Here is a 27,158-nt window from a genome sequence, read left to right as displayed (position 1 = left end):
CAGAGCGGTGCAGGCAGAGGCAGGAGGAGAGAACCCTAACCCTAATCCTTGAAGCCAAAGATGAATTATATGCACTTCCTAATGAGATGTACTGATATGCTAGTGCTGCATCAATTTTTTCCAATTCGCGTTCAGCTTTTTACCGATACAGGCCATCTGAATCGTTGCACTCATATCTTCCACATTAAAGCCTGATGCATTGGATACAAGAGAGAACTGGAACACACCTGAATGATATATTCATCCAGTTTCCCAACCCTAATGCTCACTTCCTTCTGTGTGGTGATACTGTTGGTGGTTGTAGTTCAGTAGAAAGAAAATAGCTCCTACATGAAATTATGAGAGGGTAGACATCAAAAGCTGGACTACATGTGTCTGTATTCAGTAGTGCCTACTCACTCACTCATTGGGTTAAGGTAATCAGAAAAGCTCGTTTCATGGCAACATGGCCTTTATCAGGTTAATATTGTGCTTCATGTAGACATAGTTGAGGTCACAAGGACAGGACATTTACCCCGGTCTGCATGTTCTTCTGCTCTCTCCTTGAAATCTTAATCAACATATATTCCTAACCTGTGGACTGAATGGATGATGAGGAGGAGAGAGGCTGTGAAGATGAAAGAAAAGAAGGACTATGTGGGTGGAAAAGGAGACAAAGGACAAATGGTGGAGGAAGATGTGAAGCATCTGGGCCGGAGTGTTTGGACTGTGTTGTCAGATCCTCCGGAGAGAGATGGAGAGTGACCAGAGATGATGGATGGAGAGATGGAGTAAGACAGAGTGATAGGATGCTGCTGTGGAGAGAGAGGGATAGAAGCAGGTCACAGTGAGCAGGACGGATGGATGGATGGAGGCGAGGAGAGGTGGACGGGGTGGGGGGGGTTAGTGTGTTGGTTTATGTCACGGCCCATTTAGCTGCTGCCTCTCCTGCCTGCTGCTGAATGTGAAGACTGAAGGCTGGATTATCACTGACTGTTGCTCTCGAAACCTCACACAATGTTTTTTTTACAGCTCGTACAAGCAGCCTGAAGGATTCTTCCTCGAATCATCCCCTGCTCACCAACGTCAGCATCACATGAGAAGCTGCTGCCACCTCACTCATTTCAACAGCAGCGTTTCCATTAATGTATTTTTATGCACATGTTGAAGTATTACATTTGAAAAGGTTGATGGAAACAGCAAGAAAATTTTGCTACAGCCCCCCATGACCCTTCTTGGATAAGTGGTTAGAGATAATGGATGTCTAGATATATAGAAGTCTAGATGGATTGATGGATGGCACTAGAAAAGTTTGATGAAACAGCAGCATTTAAAAAACTCAAAAACGTTTCTTTGCTTGATTGAGGTGGGTTTTTTTGTTTGTTCTTTGCCTTTTCCAAAAAAGTTTTTTTTTTTTGTGAGGTTTTTTTTTTTTTGTTTTTGGTGTTTATGTGCTCTACATTTCACCTGTATGCCAGTATCTGACTCAACAATGACAAATGTAGTCCTTATGTAGTCCTTTGCACATTTACTTGAAATTTTGTCAAAATTTGCAGTATATTTGGATAGAAACGGCGACTGAACCAGCTATTTTGGTGCAGCATGGTTCCAATGCAGAAGACTAAAGAGATCCACCGAAAAAACAGATCAGCCTGGCTCAGCTTTTGCTGCAGTACACTTTGATACCTTCAGCAGTGACCTGCGTTGGCCAATCAAATACATGCAAGCAAATATAGTAGAATATTTAATTGTACTGTCTGCCTCACCATGGTTGAGATGGAGGATAAAATGATTGTTTCTGTGGTAACTTTCCAGACAAACTCCAGGACAGATTACTTTTACTGGATCTATCACTTCCTGGTTGTATTTCATCTTTTTACTGTTACTTGTAAACTCCCCCACACACACCAACACAGCCCTTTGTGTTGTTTGATTTGTGGATGAAGCTCTCCTGTGAGTGCTGCAAATTTCCTGTCTCATTAGCATTAAATTTCCACCTGTTGCATGCTCACTGACTTGTTTGTCAAAATGAAATATTTTTTGTGTTCTGAATGCACTTTCTGTAGTGGGTATTTATCCACCACTGACAAACTTTATTGTGCAGCATGTGATTCTGCTTGTATCCTTTCTGTCACACTGGAGGTTATTTATATATCAACCAGCAGCAGTGTGTTATTTGTCTGTTACAGAACAGTTTAAAGCCTCAGCCCCTTTTACTCTGACAAACATGACATTTAATGCACTGGTTATTTGTTGAAATGCCAGAACAACATGTGTTCGCACCTTCCTGGAAGATTCTTGTGGTCATGCAAATGATGACTGTTCACACTCTGGTCGCAGACATGGGAATAGTGTGATTTTTATAATGTCACAAAAACCTTTTCTGGTTGGAGGACAGAGACCAGAGACTGTGCGACTGAAGTGAAGTCATGTTTTTGCTTTCTGCTTGTAAACCCCAGGTTCCTCGTCAGCGTAAATCTGCAGTTTCTGTCGGCTGGCACCACATGCAGGCTGATGTTTCTGTCGACACTGTGCAGTCATTTTGCAACATTTCATTATTCTGTTTGTTTAAAGTCAAACTGAGGGAAACTTCAGACTTGTTTCGTTGTCGATTGACATCGTTTATCATGTGTTATTGCCTCAAATGTTCCTAATAGAACACATGGATGAAATATTAATAAAGACTGGACTGGTTGTCGGTCCCGTGCTGCTGCCTGGTGTGTGTTGTGTTGTTGAAGTGGGAACTGAAGCTTTGTCTCCTGTGTTGCGTTCGGGTACCTCAGGGCTGAAGTGATGTGTGTTACTGGGCTCCTTTTGTGTGTTTATGTTAGTCAGCATATGTGTATCCCGGTGTGTGTAGTCCCGATGTTTGTGTCAAATGTTTGCGCTACAGCAAATGTGTCTGCACATATCTGAACAGAGAGTGTGTGTGTGTCAGAGTGTGTTTGCATTTGTGTAGCGGTCGTGATGCAGGTTGGCTCCTGCTGCTCGCTTGAGGCTCAGCACACACTTTATCCTGCTGGAGCTGTGTATGTGTGTGTATGTGTGTGTGTGTGTGTGTGTGTGTGTGTGTGTCCCAGTCTGTTGGATGAAGAGGGGTGGAGGAGGAGGAGGATGAAGAGCAGGGGTGGTGGTGGTGAAGAGGGGATGCGGAGGGGGCAGTTAGCTTTCACTGAATGGACCCTATGTGTATCCTAGCAACAGGCTGGTTTGGAAATGGGATGGAGCGATGAACAGAGGGAGAGAGCCCACAAAAAAAAAAAACAGAGGAAATGAGAGGAGGAGAGAGAGAGGCTGCTAATAACGTGTGGATGGAGGCAGAGGAGGTGCAGCAGGTCAGAGGACAGAGATGGAGGGTCAGATACGAAGCTCGGCTCCATGTTGTGGAAATACAATCGATACTTATGAACAAAAGGCTCCTACTGCTCATAAGATTTGACACAAACCTTTGAAAAACCCCTGAATAGAATAATAACATATGTTTTCATTTGTGACATTCAAGCAAAATAAATGTGTAAAAATTATATGTAAATGACTTTATAATGTGTTTCATAAGAAAATAAGAGTAGAAGAAAAGGAGAGGAGATTAATAAAGGTATACTCATTGATATCATTATATTGTGTGTCAATTAATTAATTAGCTCTTTGTTTTTATGGGGGTAGAGACGTCCATCAAAGTAAAACTGAACACTTAATCAAAATTTTCTCAGAATTGCAATATGGTCTTCTGCATTTTTCAAAACATAGGAGGTGCAATATTTGATAAAAACCCAAGTTTTGTTTGATTCTGCAGATTTAAGAAAACATCTTTGTGGGGCTGCAGCCAATACTTATCATTATCAATAAATCTGCCAATCATTTTTAGGATTAATCGATTCATTTTTTGGTCCATAAAATGTCAGAAAATGTCGATCAGTGTTTCCTTAAGTCATCCTCAAATGTCTCCTCAAATGTCTCGTATTGTCCACAACTCAAAGATATTCAGTTTACTGTTAGAGAGGAGTAAAGAAACCAGAAAATATTCACATTTAAGAAGCGGAAATCAGAGAATTTGGGCAATTTTCTTTAAAATAAAAAAGATCCAAACTGATCAACAAATCATTGCAGTTCTACATTACTTGGTACAGATCAGCCCAAAAATCAGACTTCAATATGTTTTTCAATGAAAAAAAGAATAGTGATGTAAAAATTATCATTCCCTTTAATTTTGCAAATCATGTCAGTTGCAACGTCAGTAAAAATAATCGCAATTAGATATTTTTTCAGAATTGTTCAGTCTTGTATCAAAGTCACCTTCTCTCCACACATACTTCCATGTGTCCAACATGAGACTCGTGGAGGCTCAGGCAGGCTGCAGGAACACAAGACGAGCTCAGCATTATAATTTGACAATAACGAGAGTCCTCGTCTGTAATTTGATCAGCTGTTTATAACTATTTCAGTTTTCTGTCAATGTAAAATTGAGTTGAAACTTCTCCCTCTAAAAGACTATTAATGATTTCTTACGACTTATAAACAGACACTTACTCGTTAACATTAACTCGCAAACATTCAGCATCAATTTAATCTTTAATTAACATGAAACTGTCAAAGAAAAACAGTTGTTCTGGACCAGAATAGAAATTAGAAGGAGAACACTGTGGCTGTGGTGTTGCATGTTTCCTTTATCTCTGATATCATGGCCATTTTATAATTTAGTACAGTAAATAAATTACAGATTTCTACTTTAACTGTTACTTAATTGCTTAACTCAGGATCATAGATACACATCAATTTGATCATTTTTTTTAATCTGCAGTGTAAAAACACCCACAAGGTTCAGTGCCTGCCTGCCAAACTCCATTAACATTTTGCTCAATTTAACCATCTACTCCTTCTAAATCATTATTAATGATTTCTTACGATGCATAAACAGACACTAACTCATTCTGCAAACATTCGGCATAAATTTGAACTCTAATAAATATGAAACAGAAGCAAAAACAGTTTTTCCAGCCTGGAATAAAAATCAGAAGGACACTGTGGTTGTAGTTGTTAGAAAAGCCAGTATTTCAACTTAGCATGTTTCTTTAATTTCTGATGACATATTTTGGTTATTTTATGAGAAGTTACTGCAGGTAAATAACAGATTTCTGCTTAAATGTTTTCCCTTTGGTGTTTATGCATCCTTACCTTACCATCCTACCGATAAAACCAGCTGACTTGACATGAGGAAGGGGGGGGGGGGGGGGGGGGTATCTTCTGTAGTTGTGTCTTCAAACTGTGGCATGAGACCTGAAAATGGGTCATGGGTCTGTTGCTGGTGAGCAGAGAAACCGATATGTTTTAATGAATCCGCCCCCCAGAGAGAGAGACGCCACACGTCTCACTGGGGACAGAAAAAAAAAGACTAAAAATAGTCTGTGTTCAATGTTTTAGTGGACGAGTCTTTGTCATGGCCGCTGAACAGGACGGACGCTTATGTGTGTGTGTGTGTGTGTGTGTGTGTGTGTGTGTGTGTGTGTGTGTGTGTGTGTGTGTGTGTGTGTGTGTGTTTACTGTGTTTATTTGTGTGTTCACTCAAGTGTGTCGTGCAGACGGGCAGCTCTGCCCTCGCACCTCCATCTCTCCTCTCTGACTTTGACCCTTCTGTTTGGCCAGTAGGAAGTGGGGGGTTGTGTGTGTGTGTGTGTGTGTTTGTGTGTCCAACACATGCTGTGCTGTCCTGTCTGCTGTGCCTTAAGGTGTCCCCTGAACACACACACATGCACACACACACACACACACACACACACACACACACACACACACCCGCCCCATGGCCCACATAGGCCATGGGCGGGAGTGTGTGTGTGTGTGTGTGTGTGTGCATGCTGTCACATAAGCTAGAGTCCTGGGCCAGTGATGTGCCCTACAACCGCAAGGAGGAGAGGTGGGGGAGGTCCAGTGTGTATGTGTGTGTGTGTCATCCTCTGACGTGCATGTGTGTAATTGAATCTGTGCACTTTTTTGTCACATGTGGAGGTTTTCTTGCTCGATATTTTGTGCGTGTGTTTGTGCATGTGAGCTGGTTTTACATCACATTCAGTCCCAGTATCAGGGACAACGAGCATGGGAGCAGACAGTGGAGGACAAACATGTCCTCTCTTCCCATCTCTCCTCTCAGTTCTTTGTCTGTGTGTGTGTGTGTGTGTGTGTGTCTGTGTGTGTGTGTGTGTGTGTGTGTGTGTGTGTGTGTGTTTGTGTGTGTGTGTGTGTTTGTGTGTGTGTGTGTCCTGGAGCTGTGTTGTACGGCGGCCCGGCCCTCCTGTGATGTGCCAGGCAGAGAGGAAAAGGGCACTGCTGGCCTGGCACGCTGCAAACACACATCAGGAAGCAGAAACAGCGGCATCGTGTTTGAGCTCCTGTGTCACACAAGAGTGAAACACCGGAGAGTGATTCACACTCAGGAGTCGCCTCCTTACAAAAAATTATATGTCACACTTTGTCAGACATTCGTTAAACCTTCTAGACTCCCAAATCGTTCCCAGTGTGTTAAAGGGACAGTTCACCCCAAAATGAAACATTTTTACTCTGACTGTTTTGGAGATATCGGCCATACAGACGTCTGCCTTCCCGTGACCCTCAAGCCTTCTTTACAAAAATTCTGACGTGAAGTCCATTTTTACCTGCCCCTGTACAAATTGTGTTGTTTATTAGCAGTTAGCAAATTTCAACAAAGAATAAAATTAATTGTCATGTTTAATTTAGGTCTGCGATGTCTATCAAACATCAGAAAATAGTGAAAAATGTCTTTCTGTCTGTCAACAATCCAAATATGATGATAATTAACAAAGAAAAGTGGGATATCTCCATATTTTAGAGGCTGAAAACAGCATTTTCTGCCATTTTTTGCATGGAAAGTTACTTTAACAATCAATTGATTATCAAAATAGTTTAAGGGTTTAACTATTTCTTACCACTGGTCCAGTCGAGCAAGTGAGTTGCCAGATTTACAAGCCTGACATGGCATTTTACTTTCTCCCAGGCAAGTGGCTAATCCTTACTGTCAAGCCCTGATGTTGGAACTACTTTCATTCTAGTAGGAAGAAAGTATTTCCTACATGAAACCGCTCACAACAAGGTCTGTGGATTATCTTAGGTACTTTATTGATGCTTTGAGCAGCATGAGATGAGTTCAATGTAGTTCCTTTATATTTTAGAGAAGGAAGACATTTCTGCAGCTTAAACTCTGCAACTCACACCAAAACTATCCAGACAGATAAACGGCACGATAGGTGAGAGGAAAAATATGTATTTTTGGTTTTGGGGTGAACTGTCCATAAAAAAATGGAAAATAAACTTTGTATTGTAGATATTTTAAGTTGTCATCAATAACCAGGAACCTGTTTTTCTTTCTTTTTTGGCAAAAACACAACCTACTACCACAGATATATTGATATATTGATATATTGATATATTGGTTGGCTGATATTGGCCTATAGCACAGCTGGCTGGTCTTTAAGTATCTATATCAGTATCACATGTTGGTCAGACTTTATTTATACTGATGAAAATTTATTCAGTTTCAGTACCCTGATGTCATTTTAGATTATGTAGATATAAATAAAGAATATTAGTTGATACAGTGATGTCAGATTTTTTTATGCTGTAATAGAGACATGACATCTGTCCCAAAAGTCCAGTATCAGTCTGTAGTTCTTAAAACAGAGCTGTGTGGGTTAAAATGTGGGACATTTATTTTGAAAGTCCAGCATTATCCAGTGAAGGATCTGTTGTTAAGAAGTAAACAAAGAGAAATGGATCATATATTTGTGATATAATTGACATAAAGTTACTTTCTCTTCTTTTAGAGGGACTGAGAGTCATTTAATCTGAGGTGTTTACAACAGTTTTCGTGCTCCTTGGTTTGTCTCAAACCAAACTTGGTGTAAAAAGCTTCACGTGCCACATATTTGTTGTTAAATGAAAGAGGAGGTTGTCTTTTTTTAAAGTGATTGTCAGATTCTTCCTGTTTTTGAGACAGAGTTGTGTCTTTGTTTCTCTGGACTGAGTGAAGTGATGATTATCAGTAAACTGCAACAACATTAGAGATCTGTGGAGTCTCGAGGGTTAAAGTAAGTAGAAAGCTGAGTGACAGCATCATTAACCTGTTGTACCAATTATATCTGTCAAGACTGTTATTGTTTCACTTATGCACAAAAAATAGAAATACGATCAAATTAAATGTGGAGTTTAATCTAGTAAATGAGTCACACAACAGACTATTTCAGTCACCCTTATTTAAGAAAGTGGTGAGCGTTACTGTGGCAACAAACTAAACAGATGTTCTGACATTAAATGCAACACTGTAAAATTCACTTTTTAAATGTTAAAAACAGTTATCTCTGCTGAGGGGTTTGAGGCAGTTATAAATAACTGCATGTGTTGTATTTGTCATTTTAAAAAAAGGTTAAAAAAAAATCCATCCTCCTCTGACTTTTACAGTTAAAGTCAGCGAACTGTCTTTAAGCTGTGACTTTGTGTGAAGCTGCCCATTATCACTGTGAGCTCGCAGCAGTGAGCTCTCCGTGGGCTTGTTTTTGCCCTGAGTGTTGCCTCTCAGAAGTTGCCCTGTCTTGTTGCAGCAGGTTGTCGGGGCTGAACGCAGCCTGAGAAGAGGACTGCAGGGACTGATCCGGGCTGACAAAAGTCCTGACTCCTCCTCTGCATGTTTTTCTGCAGGGCTGTATGATATGGTAGAAGAAAAAAAATCATACTGCATTTACTGCATTACAATATGATTCAGGATTAGTGGGAATGATCAATTTTAATTTTTAATGAAAAAAAAAATTATAACAATCATGATGATGTGACATTTGATGAACCAAACAAACACATTTTCTTACGTCTGGACGACAAGGTTTGTAGGTCGGGACCTTTGTCACAAAATTACAGGGTCTGTGATTTGGATATTGCACTCAGCCATATTGTAATTTCAACAGTTTTTCAATTAATTGTAGGGGTGCAAGGAATCATAAAACTCACAGACTGGATCACATCACAGTTTTGAGTTGATAGAGAGTTGAGATAATTTTGTCAGAGAGGACTAAAGAAAGCAGAAAATATTCACATTCACAGCTGAAATCAGAAAATTAACCTTTTTTTACTTTAAAAAGTCGCGGCCCCGACTAGTGGCGGGCAGCTGCACAAAACCACAGAGGCAACAGTTAACTGGCATTGTGCATGAATAAAATATTGATATGTAGTTTAACCGACTAATATTTGTGGTGCTAGGGACTAGGGAGGGTGGTGACGTTTAATCGTATAGTCGACTAATCGTGAACATCCCCGTTACAGACGCTCCCCATCAGAAAGTTTGTTTCGTTATTTGTTTGTTTGGAATAAGGAGCACAACAATTAGCACGTTAGCACGAGCAGTGACGGGCAACACAGCTGAGCAGACAAAGACACAAACCAACTACTGAGACTCAACACAAGTCTTCCAGGATGTCACAGTCCCGTCCAGACTGTTTGACTGACTGGTTTTGTGGAAGGTGCATCACAACAGCAAGGATATAGTCTAAATATAAATAATATGTGATTATGTCGCCTGTCCAATCACTAAACATCCAGATGGTAATTATTGTTTGTGCACAGTTTAATCCGTCCAGGAGTGTGAGTGGTGCTTCACCTGCATCACCTCCTGAACCACCTGAACCATCATCTTCCTCCACCTCTTTATCTTCCCTCCTTTGTCTCCTCTGCGAGGGGTCTCCTCTCTCCTCTTTACTTCCTCTTCTCCTCTTTTACTCCTGCTTCTGACTCCTACTGACAGCAGCAGCCAGTAACCATCCTTCTGTCTTTTCCTTTCTTTTTCTCGTTCACACCCTCCTCCTCCTCCTCCTCTTCCTCCTCCTCCTCTTTGCCTGGCAGTTGTAATGGCATTGGGGATGGGTGGAGGGGAGAGGAAGGGAGGTGGAGGTGGAGGGGGGGATGCACATTAGAAACATCCCCTCTGTGATAAGCTGCAGCTGGTTACCATAGCAACGCTTATTACAGTACCTGCACCCCGAGACAGAGCGTGGGGGGGTGGTGGGGGTAGAGAGAAAGACGGAGAGGAGAGTGGTAGTGGGTCAAGAGATAGTGTCCTGATTGTGTGTGTGTGTGTGTGTGTGTGTGTGTGTGTGTGTGTGTGTGTGTGTGTGTGTGTGTGTGTGACATAAAGGCTGTAGTTCATTGGCTCTTCATTAGATGCTCTACCTCTGGTAAAGGCCGTGCTGGGAACACTGCTTTAAGATAATGAGGACACACACACACACACACACACACACACACACACACACACACACACACTGCCCTCCATGCTCACTAACAACCCCCACCTCCCATGAATGCCCATCCCTTCACCCTCACACACACACAGACACACACACACACACACACGCACACCTGTCACCGTGGTCCCCTCACACAGACAGGTGGACAGGCGTCCCACTTCACGTCGGCTAGATTTTTAACACCGTTCACACAAATTAACAGGTTGTGTCATGTGACTGTGGACGTGAAATATTCTCTCAGGCAGCCGTGGACTTTCAGTCTCCTAATGTCTCCACACACAGCTGAAACCACTGCAGAAGTCACAGCCCGTCTCAGCTGTGTGTCTCCTGTTTATCAGTGTGTGTTATGAGAATTAAGCTCCATTAATCAATATTTTTATGTCAGCTGACTGCGGCTCTGTGGAGCTTTTTAGCCTCTTTAGGTTTGTTGGACATTAAGTGTTTCAGGCTCAGTAGTTGGTTGACACAGAGTTTTAAAAACAGGGTTTGTGCTGGAGCTGCACAATTAATCCACATTTTATTAAAATTGCAGTATTTGTTAAAAAGACTTTTAAATGAATGAATGTAGTGAGGCAGAGATGTCCTGTCCTACAAATCAGATTCAACAGACTGCACAGTTTCCTGCAAAAAAGAAAAATCACACCAGTCATTTTAACATGTTTTCTAATCAAAATAATTATGTAAAAATGATCATTACCTCTAATATCACAAATCATATCACACTTGCATTCAGTCAAGGTAACCGCAATTAGATTTTTTTTTCAAATATTGTTCAGCTGTAGTTTCTCCAGGTCCTTAAAAAGCCTAAAATCAGTCACATTTTTGAAACTGAAGTGTTTGTTGCACCTTTTGCCAAAATAATAATTCTAAAAAAAATGTATTTCATTCAGAGTTTGTATGATGTTTGGTAAATATAAGGTATGGCATTTTTGAAAATTTATTGAAATTAATTATTGAAAATTTTAATCAAAATTAGCTTTTATATTAGAAACAAAAACAAATATCTTTCATTGCTTTTGGAAGATTTGGCACATTGTAATCATTTTTCTTCTTTTTTTTTAGAACAGAAACCTTTTTGTTTTCTTTTTTTATGAAAGGGTTGCAACTGATTATTTTCATAGTTGTTTAATTAGTCATTTATTTTCTTGATTAACCAGTTAATAGTTGTTTGTTTTAAAATAACAGAAAATATGAAAAATGTTGATTAGTGTTTCCCAAAGTCCAAGACGACGTCTTCAAATGTCTTGTTTTACTCACAACCCCAAAATATTCAGTTTTCAGTCATTGAGGAGTAAAGAATTCTGACTTTTTTTCTTAAAAAATACTTATCAAAACAATTAGCGATTCATTTAATAATCAGTTAATAATCGATTCATCGTTGCAGCTGTACAATATAACATACAGATTATGATACACCAGGAACTCTTTTAGTGAAAATCAATTAAAAATATATTATGAGCGAGGATTGATCAACATAAAAGCTGAAATTATTAAAGCTTCTTTTTATTTTGGGTTATAGTTGTGTACACTCGGCCAAACAACAACACAAACACTGGAGCTTCTTTTATGTGGAAGTGGAAACTATGAAAATGTAGTTTTCAAGCAGAGAAACCAGCAACTTCTTTTCTTGTGAGTGAATATGGTCTGTGTGTGTGTGTGTGTGTGTGTGTGTGTGTGTGTGTGTGTGTGTGTGTGTGTGCACTTCCTCCATTCTGTCTCTATTATTGTTAGAAACTGTCCTCTGCAGAAAATAGGCTGTCTACACACACAGTTATACTATCCACAGGACCACAGGACCACAACACACACACGTAGAAGCACAAAGACGACACACATTCACCTGCCAGGTCACCTCTCATTGGTTACCATGGTAGTGGCAGGTCTCACCATGTGCTACCATTTTGCAGTTGGGGAGGAGGTGTGTGTGTGTGTGTGTGTGTGTGTGTGTGTGTGTGTGTGTGTGTGTGTGTGTGTGTGTGTGTGTGTGAGTGATGCACCACCTGTTGTTATCCACTGACATATATTGAGTTCTCTGAACAGGTAACCATCCATCCCTCTGCAGGTCTTCATCTCTCCTTCTTCTCTATCTTCTTCGTTCTCTCTCTTCTATGTCTCTCCATTTTCTTCTTCTCTGTCTCTTTGTCTTAAAAAAACATCCAGACTCCCTTTTCCCACCCTTTCGAGTCCCTCTCTCGAGACACACCTTCCCACAGCCTTGTGGGAAAGAAGGTGGTTCCCAAGACTTCCTGGTATTCCCAGAACTCTGTGTCTGTGTGAGAGACAGACAGACACGGAGACAGATGCTCTGTCCTCTGGGAACTTTGGTCAACATGCAGTAGGTGTGAGGTCTTTGTCTAACTCAGGGCTGTCATTTAAGTCTAATTCTACATCATTCATTTATTTCACACCATTAAACATCAGAGGAAATTGTCCTGTTGGGAACACTGAAACATTTTGAATGTCGGGGAAGATGTTTATGTAAAGGCCCTTTTTGACATGAATATATCTCCATAAATCTTCTGATTATTCATGTTTGACAACAATTACAAGTAATTCATCTTTACAAGTATCACAATCGTGAATAAAAATCATGTTCAGGGTGTTTACACAAACTTGAACATAAGCTGGATCAGTAATCAGCTTGTGATAAATGAACCCCAATTCCATCTAAGTTAGGATGTTGGGTAAAAAGGTAAATAAAAACAGAATATAATGGTTTGCAAATCCTTTTCAACATATTCACTTGCATATATTACAAATACAAGATATTTAATGTTCAAACTTTTTTTTTTTGTAAATATTCACTCATTCTGAATTTGATGCTGCAACTTGTTCAGGATCATGTTTCCCACTGTGATAAATCAGCTTTTCTTTTAACACTCAGTCAGTGTTTGTGAACTGAGGACAGGTCTGGACTGCAGGCAGGTCAGTCTAGTACCTGAAGTCTTTTACTACAAAGTACAAATGCTGTTGTTGGAACATGTCCACAATGTGTCTTGGCATCGTCTTGCTGAAACAAGCAGGGACGTCTCTGAAAAAGGCGTCGTCTAGATGGCAGCATACTGTTTGTCTGCTAGTAACAATCTGGATGGTCCTTTTCCTCTTTAGCCCAGAGGACACGACGTCCATGATTTGTGAAAACAGTCTGAAATGTGGACTCGTCAGACCACAGCACACTTTTCCACTTTGCGTCAGTCCATCTCAGATGAGCTCGGGTCCAGAGAAGTCTGCAGTGTTTCTGGATGTTGTTGATATATGTCTTTCTGTTTGCATGGTAGAGTCTTAACTTGCATTTGTAGATGCAGAGACAAACTGTGTTTACTGACAACGGTTTTCCAAAGTGTTCCTGAGTCCATGTAGTATCCTTTATACAATGATGTGGGTTTTTAATGCAGTTTTTAATGCAGTGCTGCCTGAGGGGTCAAAGGTCACAGACATTCAGTGCTGGTTTTCAGTCTTGCTCCTTACATGCAGAGATTTCTCTCTCTTACAAGCTCACCTGTTTACCTGTGGAATGATCCAAACAGGTGTTTTTGAAGCGTTACACAACTTTCACCGTCTTTTGTTGCTTCTCTCTCAACTTTTTTGAAATGTGTTGCAGGCATTAAATTCAGAACGAGCGCATACTACAAAAAAACACAACAAAGTTTGATAGTTTGAACATTAAATATCTTGTATTTGTTCTGTATTTAACTGAAAGGATTTGCAGATCATTGCATTCCATTTTTATTTCACACAGCAACCCAACTTTTTTGGAATTAGGGTTTGACTCATAAGTCAACTCAAGATAACTTTCACATCACTCCATCATCAAAGCAGCCAGTGAGAACACTTGACTTATTTTTGAACTGATTTACGGGAGGTTAAGAGTTAATGTGCAGATTCCCTCTGAAGCTACAAATGATCCATCTTCCGTATGTGAGAAAGTCTTAAGATGCCAGAAAATCCAGCATAATAATTTAATTCCTGTAATCATGAAGACTAATGATCACAGCGTAGAATAAACTTGAATAGATTTGTATCTGTAATCATGCAGCTTTAATGAGATCTTCATTCATCACTTCTCTCATGTCAGACGTAGGAGACACTAAATTCCTGATTAAATGTATTTTGCATTTGACTCTGCTCTAAAAATCCCTCTTATATACATGTGGGAAATTTTCTCTGACACCAGCGACTTCATAAACAGAGTTGCTGTAAACTGAAGTCTACGGATGACTCAGAACTTCAGCAGAAACCTGTAAATGTTCCCCTGATAGTAGATGGTAAAGACGGGATTTGAAAGGAAAGTCCTTGTTGTCGTTTTCCTCTCGTGGTGATGAGAAATCAGTCCGGTAGTGTCTGCCCACGGTTTTCACTTCACTCACTGTGGTCTGACGAGAATCTAAAGGCCGTGACTGTTTGTAGCTTTGGTTTTTATCTTAAATCTAAATTTAAAGGGATAGTTCAGATTATTTGAAGTTAAGTCATGGACTGCTGTGGACGAGGTCAAACACCGTCTGTACTGTGCTGACGGATGAATCGATTCTCAGTGTGTTTTCTGCACTTGATTTTCCTCTGTGATCATCCTGGGCAGGATGTTTTCTATCCATTTGTTTTCTAGATGAATTTTAAAGACCGTATGAAATGAACATAGTAGTCCACTGTTGGTTTTATTAGAAGTGACACAATTTCAATATTAAATCGAAAATCAGTCAAAATGAGTGAAATTGAATTGAAATTGAAATCAATGGCAGACCACTGCAGAGGGGGAGCAGGTGACCAAGGGAGAAATATAGAGTGAAATAAAGTTAATTATGATTTATGTGGGGAAAATCAACAGAGAAGACATTTCTGATGATGTCATGTTGGTATTTATTTCACCAAAACTCAGCTTGAATACTTTTTTAATCAGTTGTTTTCTGAATTATATTTAATAATTGATAATAATTGTGGGCTGGGTGGGTTCTCTGAAACAGGGACACGCCAGAACCACTGCTGTAAACTGTTTTTTAAAAGAATTTGAGAATGTAAATGACATTTGTCAGGACATAAAATCAATCTGTTGATCTTCACAAATAAAGAAAGTCAAAATTAACATCCACCAAGACAGTGAGACGCCAGCTTATCCAACAAGTTAATAAATCACCTGAACATGTCGATGAAGAACAGAGCTGCGAGAATTAATCAATTAATAGATTATTAAATTAATAATAGATTCATAAGTTTGGGTATTTTTTTAAGAAACAAAGTCCAGACTCTCTGATTTCAGCTTCTTAAATGTGAATATTTTCTGGTTTCTTTACTCCTCTCTGACAGAAAACTGAATATCTTTGAGTTGTGAGTAAAACAAGACGTGAGGACGTCGTCTTCAGCTCTGATTGAAAATTTTCACAATTTTAATCATTAGTAAAATTTCTTCTAAACACATTATACATGTTAGAACAAACTCAGAACACACATTTATTATTGCTTTGAAAAGGACTTTCAGGCTGTCAAACAGTGAACTCTTCAGATTTTAGGTATATGTTGTGTTTGATCAGGTTAGACGTGTTGCCCTGAACTATTGTGCATGATATGGTAAAAAAAAAAGTCATATTCTGATTATTTGACTGAAATTATGATTGCGATACGTGATATGATTAGTGGGAATGATCATTTTTGACCAAAAAATTAATGAACTCATGATGATGTAATGTTTCATCTGGAGAACAAGATTTTTTAGGATAAAGCATCTCTGCAGCTCTACAGTGCTTCATTATTCTGCTGTTACTTCTCACATTTTGTCTGCCAGTTCTGCATTTTGGATATTGCACTTGGCCATATTGCAACTTTGACTATTTTGCAATTAATTGTGCAGCGTCCCTGTTCATCCGTCACATTTTGAAAAGTTTAACTACATTCATGACTTCTTTCACCTCGTTATTTCCCTGACTCACGCTGCAGAGGTGACGTTGCTCTCTTTCTTTCTCTCGGTACTCTGTAACTTACTCTTCTGCTGAAAATACTTGAAGTACCAAAATTTGGTAAAGATTGATTTGATATGAACGGTAACTCTTTGTCTCCTGTGTCTGAAAGAAAGAATTTCAAAGATTCTCTGTCTCTGTCTGCAGTGTGTGGACAGCGTATCAGGGGTGGACTCGTCCCTGAAGCGCGTGGCGGTGGTGGAGGACTTCTTCGACATCATCTATGCCATGCACGTGGAGATCAGCGCCGACCCCGGCAAAGCCCCAAAACACGCCGGCCAGAAGAAGACCTACAAAGCTGTAAGAGCGCCGCGCATGTTTTTGTAATGATTCATCTGAGACATTTTCTGTCTTAACATCTGATTCTTCATGTTTTCTTTCTGTCATCTTTATTCTTTTACTCTTCATGTCTTCCTCGTCTTTCTTTTCCTTGTAGTTTTCTGTCTCTAGCTGCCTGCGTGTCTCCTCTGCCTCACCCTCTAACCTCCACCCCACAGAGTGAATTCTCTCTTTCATAACTTGTGCTGCCTGTTGCCCAACACACTCCGTCCTCTCCCCGTCTCTCCGTTTCTCTCTTCCTCTTCTCTCAGGCTTCATTCCTCTTTTACCGTCTCTGGCTGCTGGTCTAGTTTCTGTTTCACATCTGATCAGTCTCAATCTTTCTAAAACTAAACATCCAGTCACTTTCTACCTGCTGGTCGACTTTATGTTGAGTCTTTTAATCAGTTAGAGCTGAATCAGTCCATTAAATCAGGAGTCAGAGTCAGATTACCACACAGCTTGTGAGGATTTACTGCTTTTCTTTGTCTTATGTGATAAAAACTGAATATCTGCAACAAAACAAGCACTTTTCTGATACTTTACAGACCAAAACAATTCATCAGTTAATGAGGAAAATCATATGCAGATTAACTGATTGGGAAATAACTGTTAGCTGCTGCCCTACTTTAAAAAATAAATGTTTGAGAATAAATAGGTCACAGAATGTGTGCATTTATCGGTATGTGAAAGTGGGCTGCCTTCATTATCAGCATGACTGTTATTCAGGAATTTCTTTTCCACTCCAGCTTTTTTTTTTTCTTTTTTTTTTTTTTGCCAGTTTCCCGTCTTGTCTTTGTGTTTCCTCTGGCTGTCCTTGATGGGACCACATGAATTCCCCAGCCACAAACGCCGACCTTATTCTGAACATATTTCTTTTTTTTTTTTCCTCAATACGTTTATTTTCATCATAGCGTCCCATCAGGAAACGTTCAGCAACAGTTTGAGGCCAGAACACACAGGCTCAACTTTCTCTGATTCTTGGGTAGAATACAAATAAAAGGAAATATTTTACCTACAGTTTCCTTTTTGATAAAGCCCATATTTCCAGCTGTAATGATATTCATGTTAAAAAAAAATAGATTCTTGGCTCTGATAAACCAGAGGCAGTAAGTCAAATGGAACTGAAATATATAAAACCAAGTTTATTCAAACAAAAAAGTGAACATAATGCGAATATGCTCAGTATGAACTGAATGTAAATAAATCAAGTAAAGTTTATTTACTTGATCACATAAGGAGGCTGTGTGTCACAGAAACATTGTATTAAATGCAGCTCTTTAAATTAAACTCATGTAATAAAATTACACATAAAATTTACAAGTAATTAAAATACATAAACTCATGGATTTTAGGTTGATTATTTTTGGGGGCGTATGGTTCCCACTTCAATTGCAACAATTAATCAATTAACTGTCAACAATCAAATTAATTGCCAACTATTTTGATATTTGATTCATTGTTTGGAGTCATTTTTTAAGAAAAAATGCCCAAATTGTCTGATTTCATTTCATGTCTCTTTGCTTGTTTGTTGCACATCTCCAGAAAAAGGAAAAAATCCATGAAGTTGTTCACAGTCACTACACAAATTCATCTGCACGTCTCATGAATGAAAAGGAGCAGCGAGAGGACAGATCTTATTTAACCTGCTCTTTACTCAAAACTCTATTATAGTTATTTGACAGCTAGATTTTCCATAATTATAGAATTTCAAACCTTGATACAGCACTAATATACAGTATTTAAAATAGGGAGAATGGTGATTAATCAGCTGTCAAGAATTTGATTGATCAGGTAAAATTTAATTCTTCTGTTATCAAATAGAGATCTGAAATGTAACAGAGATTATTTTTATGAGCTCTGCTGCTGTCAGACAGTATGACAGAGAAGTGAAGTCACACCCTTTCCGGTGCGTCTCATCCGACCTAAATTCAGAAAAAATATGAACTGTAGTCTTTTTGAACTGTGCCACAAAATACACACGACGTTTGTCAATTTAAAACATCGTTTGTTTTCAGTTTGTTGCGAGTTTTACTTGTTTTTCTTCTAAAATTACTCAAACAAAAGAATTAATCATCTGAATGTATTTATTGTCTGTTTTTGTGCTTTTAAACGAGCGTCATTCCAGTCTGTCTGGTCAGTGTCTTCGTGTTCATCCACAGCATAAAGTGTCAGATGTTCAGCCTGTGCAGACCTGCCGATGATGGACGCACATGTGGAAATAGCAAGCAGGCAAAACTCTATTTATGTAGCTGGACACACAATGTGCTGCACAGAGAGTGAGCCACAACAGTTGCACAAATCACAAGAAATATGTGGATAGTGTAAAATAGAAACAGATGCATAAAGAAATACAGGAGATAAAACCATTTGGGATGAAAAATAAAATGAATGAAGACTAGATGTAATAAGATGTAATGAGAACCAAAAAAACAAAACAAAAGTTGACCAATTAAAATATAAAATCATGTAAAAGAAATAAGAGTGTAAATAGAACAAAATAAAGTAAAATAAACATCTAAATAAAGTTATTTTCCTTCAGATTGTGAGTTTTGAAGAAAAGTGGAATTGAACCCTTGTGTGATGTTGGAGGCTGAACTTGTCTGCTCTTCTGTCTCAGCTGCTGACACCGCCCTCTGCTGGTGAAACAGAGGAAGTGCAGCTGTCACAGACGTTTGTCCTGGCAGAGGAACGAGGACGTGACTCTGACAGTCAGCGCTTCTCTTCTTCTTTATTCTTTTTCTTCCTTTACATCTCCTCTCCTCCTCCTCCTCCTTCTTCATCTTCCTTAGTCATCTTTCTCTTTTTGTCTTCTTATAAAAATATTAAAAACATGAATTCTTTTGCACAGATCAGGTTTGATCTGTCAGACTGTCCTCTGCGTCCTTCTCATATACATATGTAGTGTGTGTATATATATGTGTGTGTGTATACATACTGTCTATAAGGACATACAGTGTATACAGTGCAGTTAAAGCCAGGAGCGAGCTCACCAGGCCACATCGCTCCTGACTCTGAGTGCCACCAAAGGCTGTGAGTGACATTTGCCTTCGTTTTACCCCCTCCTACACACACACACACACACACACACACACACACACACACAGGCAGCACAGCAACCCCCCATCCATCCACGCTGGCTTTTTTCCACCCTTCCTCCTCTCTTCTTCTTTTGTGTCTTTGTGCTTCTCTTCCTGAATAAATGTTTGATTTATGCTCGTGCTCATTTAAACACAGCCTCAGATTTACAGACCTCATATCTTCAGCGTCACTGAGTGCACAGATTCTCTCAAATAAACCATGTTTAAAGGCTTTCAGACAGTTTGAAACAAGTCATGTTTCCATTTTTTTTATTAAAGGTGAAATGTAGACAGTAAGACTTGAAAGACAAAGAGATGTTTAACAAAATGTTTTACTGGTTCAAAAATCTACTATAAATGTTAGATTTTAGTGTCAAACCCTCAGACTGAAGTTGAGATTACAGTTCAGACAGATGTGAGCTCACTTTTCTCACCTTCCTCTTCCTCCCTCTCATTTATAATACAGCTGCAACAATTAATCAATTAGTTGGTTAACTGGTTAACTGCTAATATTTGCTGTTTTTGATAACTGAGTAATTAGTTTGAGTAATTTTTTAAAGAAAAAAAAAGTGAAAATTCTCTGATTTCAGCTTCTCAGCTGTGAATATTTCCTGGTTTCTTTGCTCCTCTCTGACAGTAAACTGAATATCTTTAAAGCTGTGAACAAAACAAGACTTCTTAGAAACAGTGACTGACATTTTCCATCATTTTCTGACATATTATACACCAAAAAAATAATTGATTAATCAAGAAAATAATCATCAGTTGCAGCCTGAACTCATAGGATGCTAAACTGCGTAGGGGCAGAGTTGTTAAAAATCAGACGTGTGAGAAATAAGTCAAGTATGTAAAAAAGCTGCACCTCAACCTGACATTCTCTCTAAAATGCACTGCACAAGGTTTGAACAGGAGGGAAAGATTTCTGGTGAGCAGCTTTTTCCTGTCTGCAGTAAAAGTAGATTCACTTTCATCACCTTCTATCAAAGTTTTGACTGTGAATCACTGCTTACTTTAAATCGGTGTTTCTAAAACTTTTTACAGCGCCTCACAAAATGTGAAGCTCTCCACCTTCCACCTCACTGCTTTGTGCCGTTTGTTGCTCACAGCTGCTGTGGACACTTCACTGCCGCTTCTTGAGTTGTCACCAGCAGTCGTGAACAGTTCACTGTCGTCATCCACTTCATTTTCAACACAGCAACTCGAAATATTCTCCTCCTGATCTGCATGCTACATGCATGATTGTGACTAAGCAGCAGGCTGATATTGAAATAAAAATACAGACAAAACTTATTTTAAATTAAGTTTCAGCGAGTTCTTATTTTATGTAATTTCAAAATTTTGCAGTTTGTTGATAAAGTTCTATGTTTTTTTACTTAATTTATTTCATTCACTTGAGTATTAATTTGCTGGGGACAATAAACACCAGTGACGTGTGTCTCTTGTGTCTCTTGACAGCCGTGAAGCAGGTGATGAGGACATGGAAGCACCAAACTCCACCTAAACTAAAACTATGTGCCATTTAATTTCTGTCTGGTTATTTATTAATTTCTACAAAAAAATCTAAAACTTTTCAATGTACTTGAAAGACACAATTGTCTGGAGTGATGAACTTTTAATTATTTCAGTAAAGTAATAATTAAAAAAAGACTAATGACAGATGTAGGCCTGTGTGTTTCAACAAATAAAAAAACTTTTGTGTTTTAAACAACTTTTGTGGGTTTTAGTAAAGATTTCTGAGTTTACAAGGTGCACTTGAATGCATCATGAAGTCCCTGTTCCCGTGTGTTTGTCAAACTGCGACACAGAGAACAGAGGACAGACGCAGCGTGTCCACAAAAGACACCAAAGCACAGCGGAGACTCAGGATTCTCAGTTTTTTATTACTCACCGAACATGAAATCTGCCTGCACTTGTTGCTTGGAAGTTGTTAATTTCAAACTCTGCTGCTTCGTCATCCAATTGGCTCTTCTGATCGTCCTTTATAGAGACCAACAGTCAAACTATTTAAAACAAATATTGACCAATAACGATCAGTGGCTGATCAATCACAGCACCTTTAGTGGAAAATAGAATAATTGATGAAGTGTACAGCTTTCATTTTGTCATCAGTTCTTTCAGAAACTAGAAAGCAATTTGAACACCCCCCCTCCGTCTCTCTGTCTCTGTCTCTCTGTCCCTCTTTGGTGTGTCTCTGTCAGATAGCGGAGACGTACGCCTTCCTGCCCAGAGAGGCGGTGACTCGTTTCCTGATGAGCTGTGGAGAGTGTCAGAAGAGGATGCACATCAGCACCACAGGACAGGACTGCAAAGGTACAAACACAACAACACTGATCTCACAGTGAGGCCGAGGACACGAGGAGGACATGTTACTGTCAGTGACGATCTGTCTGCACGTCTGGTGACGGTGGCTGAGGAGTCCAAAATAACTCACAAAGTGTCCAAATTCTTAGTATGAAATCTGTACACTGTGTGTCAATCATTTATTCCTGCTAACAATCCCACAATACATCAGGTTTTATAGACACATATTCCTTCAGTGACACAAAGAGTGATTTCAGTGGACAATAAAGGGCAACTCCACTGATTTTTAAAGGGTGGATCCAGATTTTTTTGAGGTTTTTATGTTATTATGTTCCTTATGTAGTCAAGGTACGTAGCCATGGTTTGGGGTCAAAATGCTTTTTCCCCACTCTCCTCTAAAAACATTTTCCCATGTGGCTTGGTGACGTGGCCACATATTAACCCCCGAGGATCAGGGAGGGCGGGGCATCAGTGCTGTAACCTGCGTCACTGCTTCTTGCTAACTGCTGAGTGTGAGTTTCCATTTGAAGCACCTGGAAAAGAATGAAGATGAAGTTTCCCTTTTATGGTAGAATCAGTAAGAATTGTCTGAGCGTCCATAAACGCACCACAAAGATTGTTGGGTCTAATTCGCAGGACCTCAGGTGCTGACGTTTTGGGTTGAATAAGCATCCTGACGTGTTGTGAAGGAACTGAAGGAATTGAATTTTCCAGCTCTGTCAAATACAAAGTACAAAATACAAAAAAGTAATTAAAATGGTGTTCAAATACAAGTAACAGAAATACTGCCATCTCTGTCTGAACAGTACTTTGCACTTTATGTTCTTTATCGCTGGTGTCTGTTAGAACAGAGTACAAAAATGTACGCTGTTGATGCAAAGTGCATTTTTCTGTTTCTGTACATCTCCACAGGCCTCGTCCATAAAAAATAAAGCAGCCACAGACTGTTTGTGGTTTATGTATCTTAGCTAAACTCTAATCAGGGAGGATTAAAGGTTATTAATTATGATTTTTTTCAGAAGTTCTCGCTTGCTTTGTTGTCACAGTACACGTTAAGTTTAGCCTTTAAAGTGTTCAGTTATCTCTTTAATTTCATTAATGAGCAAAATGAACCTCCATCAGCGTAAGATCACACTATCAGAGTCGACATCAGCGGATGACAGACGATTAGCTAAATTTAGTCTCTGTTTTTACCGTCCACTCTCCCTCCTTCTCTCTCTTTCTTCACTCCACTTCAGTTTAATTAAATTCTCTCTATCGGCAGGAAATTTAAGTCCAATACTGGCAAAAGAAAGATATAAAATTCCCTCTCGCTCCGTTGTTTTTCTTGCTCCGCGTCTCCATTAAATCAAGGTTCAAAGGAAGCATCCTTGTCCCTCACTCTTCCTCACTCCTCCTCTGCCTCCGTCTCTTTGTCATCACTGTCTTATTCACCGTCTTTCTCTCTGCTCTGTCTTTCAATTAGAGTCCCTCTCCCTTTCTTTCATCCGTCCCCCATCACGTTTCTCTCACACATATTTGCCCTTCACTGTTGGTAAAATCATCAACACATCAGAGAAACATTTAAAAAAAACACTTTAATTGCATTTAATGACAGGAGTTTTTGGAATTATTGGTATTAATTTAGATCACAGTATTTGGTGCCTTTTTTTTTTTTTTTTACAAATGGTAAATGTTAATATAATTTTTTCAGTTTAAATATTAATTTCTATATTCCTGTGAGAGCGGAATGCAACACTTTTCTGTGAAAACTGAGCACGGGCGAAACATAGAATAAACATATTCTGTATGTTTTTAAAGCTCAAATATGCACATTTCATTTTAAGATAAAAGGCGCATTGTTAGCCCCGCCTTCCTCGTGCTCCGTTGGTCAGGTGCCTGCCACCACACCTGTCAGTCATCCTGATGAGCAGTTTGTTACAGAGCGAACCGACGTCTGTGAAGCTTCACAGGATCTGAACAAGCAGACAATTAAAAGTAAAACTACTTGGTTTCACCGCGTTTAGATGTTTGGCTTCACTGTTTTCTTCTGTCCTTCCTCTGTTCCACAGGAGACGCTCCAGCATCACTCAGAAACCGACTTAATGTAAACAGGGAGACGTAAAGTGGTGAAGAGCAAACAGTCGCTGCAGAAACTGTTTAATGTGGAGAATATTCTCGATATGTTCTCACTAATGAACGTGTAAATACAGGCAGAGCAGCTTATGAGCTTTAAAGCCACAGATTTTTCTGCTCTCCGGAAAGACAAACAGTTTACTGAAGCAAAACAATACTTAAAGGGACAGTTCACCCCAAAATCAAACATACATGTTTTCTCCTGACCTTAAGTATAATGGGACTAAATGGCATTGGGGTTGTGGAACTCAAAGTACCAAAAACTAGAGTTTAAAAATTCAAAACCAGTTTCTCCCTCCAGAAATCATGAACTGTTTTTGCTCTAGTGGAAAGAAAGTAGTTCTGGTAGATTTTAAAGTAGTTCTGGCAGATTCTTCTGCAGAAAGAAAGTAGTTCTTTCATGAAACTGCTTGTAAGCCTGAGACATTGATTTTTTTCCTCTCCTCTCTGGATTTTATTGTAGTTTGTGTGAAAATAAAAAAGAAAACTGCGAACACACTCCCACACACTGTCTAACTCAATTATTTGCGTTGTTTTCGGTACTGGAGCTTCATCAGGCAAAACGCAAGCAAATAAAAAAAGTAAAGTTAAGGCATGTATAAACTAGGGTAATTTTTGAATTTTTATTTATTTTATTGATGCAAAAACAATTACAATAGTGGTTTTATAGATACAACGATGATCAAGACAGAGACAAAATACAAAAGGACAGACAAAAACAAACAAAACAGAACTCCAAACATAAATAAATTAATAAATGACTAATAAATAATTATGTAAAAACCTTTTCATGGCACATTACTAAATCTAACAATGATACTGACATTGTTTTTTTTTTTTGGGGGGGGGGGGTCTTTTGTAGTACGTGTGTATTGAATGATGAAAGATAAAATATTATAATAATGATAATGATGATTATAACAATGTAGAATAAATGAAGAATAAAACTCAACATATGGTTTAGTCCCAGTACTCAAGAATGTTTTTATTTTATTTTATTGTTATTCATTGTTATTATTCATATTATTCATATTATTATTTTTATTTTTATTTTATTTTATTTTTTTATTCTTTATTGGTGCAAAAACAGTACAGTTGTAGTTTTACACAATAACAATAAAATGATTATTCACAAACTCTGCAATCTTTTGTGAATAAATGAATATTTTTTATAGAATAATTCAAATGAATGAATCTAAAAAACTTATCACGAACCCGCGATGGTCCCCGGACCACTATTTGAGAACCACTGCTCTAAACGGGTTACTGCTTTGACCAGTTCTTTTTCCCCCCTTCACTTTTTAATATTATCAGATTTTCTTTGATATATGTCTTTAAAATAATTGATTTAATGTGAAAGTTAATGAACAGGAGACATGTCAGAGTGTCTCCTCTCTGTCTCTCTGGACATTTTTTGGCTCCTGTTCTCAGTTTGGTTCCAGCAGAAAGACGAGATGTTGACCGACTTCATTTTATTCCTCCTCATCCTCTCCTCTGCCAACCTGCCACCCCCCATTACATATGTTCTGCACCCTGCAGCCCCCCTCTCATCCCTCCCCCATCACTCCCCCATTCCTCCTCCCGCTGCCCATCCTTCCATCCCCCCCTCCAGCTTGTCCATCTCTCTGTCTTCTCTCCTCCTTTATCTTCCCCTCCAAGCGTCCCACCCACGGTCCTCGCATCCCGCTTCCAGCTCTTCTTCTGTTTCTCCCCCACAACGCTGCTCCAAGCTTCCTGTCCCGTCCCTGTATCCCTCCCCTCCTCCATCCTTTGTCGCCTCCTCTACCCGTCCCTGTACCCTCCGTCTGTCCCCCTGCCCCCCCCCCGGGTTTTCTCCTCGTCCCTCATTAAACAGAGGAGTCATTGGAGTGTCCTGTCTCTCTCCTCAATTAGCCTAATTAATGGCTTTTAACAAAGAAAATGGCCCAGGAAACGAGCTCATTTTCCACGTAGTCGGGGGAGAGAGGGAGAAAGACGCCGTGCTGTTGGGGGGTCTGGGGGGAGAAATCTGAAGTGCAGGGTGAACAGAGAGAAAGTGAAATGTAGAAGAAGGAAGACAAAAGGAGAAGAGGAGGGATCCCTGTGTCTGTTTGCCTTTTCAGTCTCGTAGTGAAGTCAGAGCTGTTTGAAACTTTTGTAGAAATCATTTTTGCGGAGATGACAGAGAATCTTTGTGAATATTGTCAAAGCTCAAAGTTTCTGGTCGTCTTTTCTGGCTGAAGAAAAAAGAGAAAAATGTCGATGAAATGACTCAGAATCTCATTATTGAGAATTTGGACAAAAAACGTATTTTGTGGGGGTTTTCATTTTTATTCTTCAGTTATGCTGGAAAATATATATTCCTCAGGCTATAGCTGACCCTTTTTATGCCTCATTAAATCATGTTTTTGTAAAACTCTGACAGAGTTGACAGGATTCTGAAACACAACTTTACAGAGTCAATACTTTCATAAAAGATTTATTTTAAAAGAAAGATGATGGATTGACATTTTTACACCTGTGTTATCAGCAGGCGTTGTTATTTTTAGATTTTGAAGTCTTTTAATACACTTTTAAGTTGTTTGAAGTTGTGTCTTGTTTGGAACAGGAGCACAGAGCAACTTTATAAATTAAAAATATAAAAGAAAGAAAACCAAAACATTTTTAAAATCACATATTTCATATATATAAATCCTAAAATAATAAATCTTCACCGAGTTTCTTTTGGGAGGACATGATTTTTGAAGGGAAGAAGTGATGTTGCAGACGTGCCTGCAAAATTTCCAAAGCGTGTGGTAAAAAAATATGGAAGGTGAATGTGCACAAAAATAATCAGGCTGATCGGTCCAGTAGTTTTCAAGATTAGTTGTGGACAAACGCAGACGATCACATGATGCCAGGAGAGCGGATAATAAAACCAAGCTGCATTGTGTCCTGTAAAAAAAAAAATATATATATATATATCAGACAACACATACACCGATACAGATACAGCTGGGCTGGATCAATATCAGGCTCATAATATTTGCCAAACATTATATCAGTCTGGCTCTAGAAAGGAACCCCAGACCTGAAAAAGGCTTCATGAGATCTTTGATTGTGACCAAAACCAGGATCTTTTGTCTAAACCTCACCAGGTGTTT

The 27,158-nt window shown here is 39.1% G+C and overlaps 1 protein-coding gene across 2 annotated transcripts in view; it reads left to right on the top strand.

Annotated features, from left to right (window-relative positions):
• LOC146324600 (nucleolar protein 4-like) overlaps positions 1 to 27,158 on the top strand; it is a 210,457-nt gene that overhangs the window by 28,190 nt on the left and 155,109 nt on the right. For both annotated transcript variants that reach the window (XM_084720183.1, XM_084720182.1), the window contains exons 2-3: positions 16,370 to 16,522; positions 21,819 to 21,930. In XM_084720183.1, coding sequence (XP_084576309.1) covers positions 16,370 to 16,522; positions 21,819 to 21,930 — 265 coding nt within the window. The remainder of the gene's footprint in view (positions 1 to 16,369; positions 16,523 to 21,818; positions 21,931 to 27,158) is intronic.

Source organism: Lutjanus erythropterus, chromosome 6 (genome assembly GCF_056507025.1).
Source record: "Lutjanus erythropterus isolate fLutEry1 chromosome 6, fLutEry1.hap2, whole genome shotgun sequence".
NCBI lineage: Eukaryota > Metazoa > Chordata > Actinopteri > Lutjaniformes > Lutjanidae > Lutjanus > Lutjanus erythropterus.
Note: the sequence above shows the minus strand (reverse complement) of the source record. Positions and strands in the feature narration are given on the sequence as shown.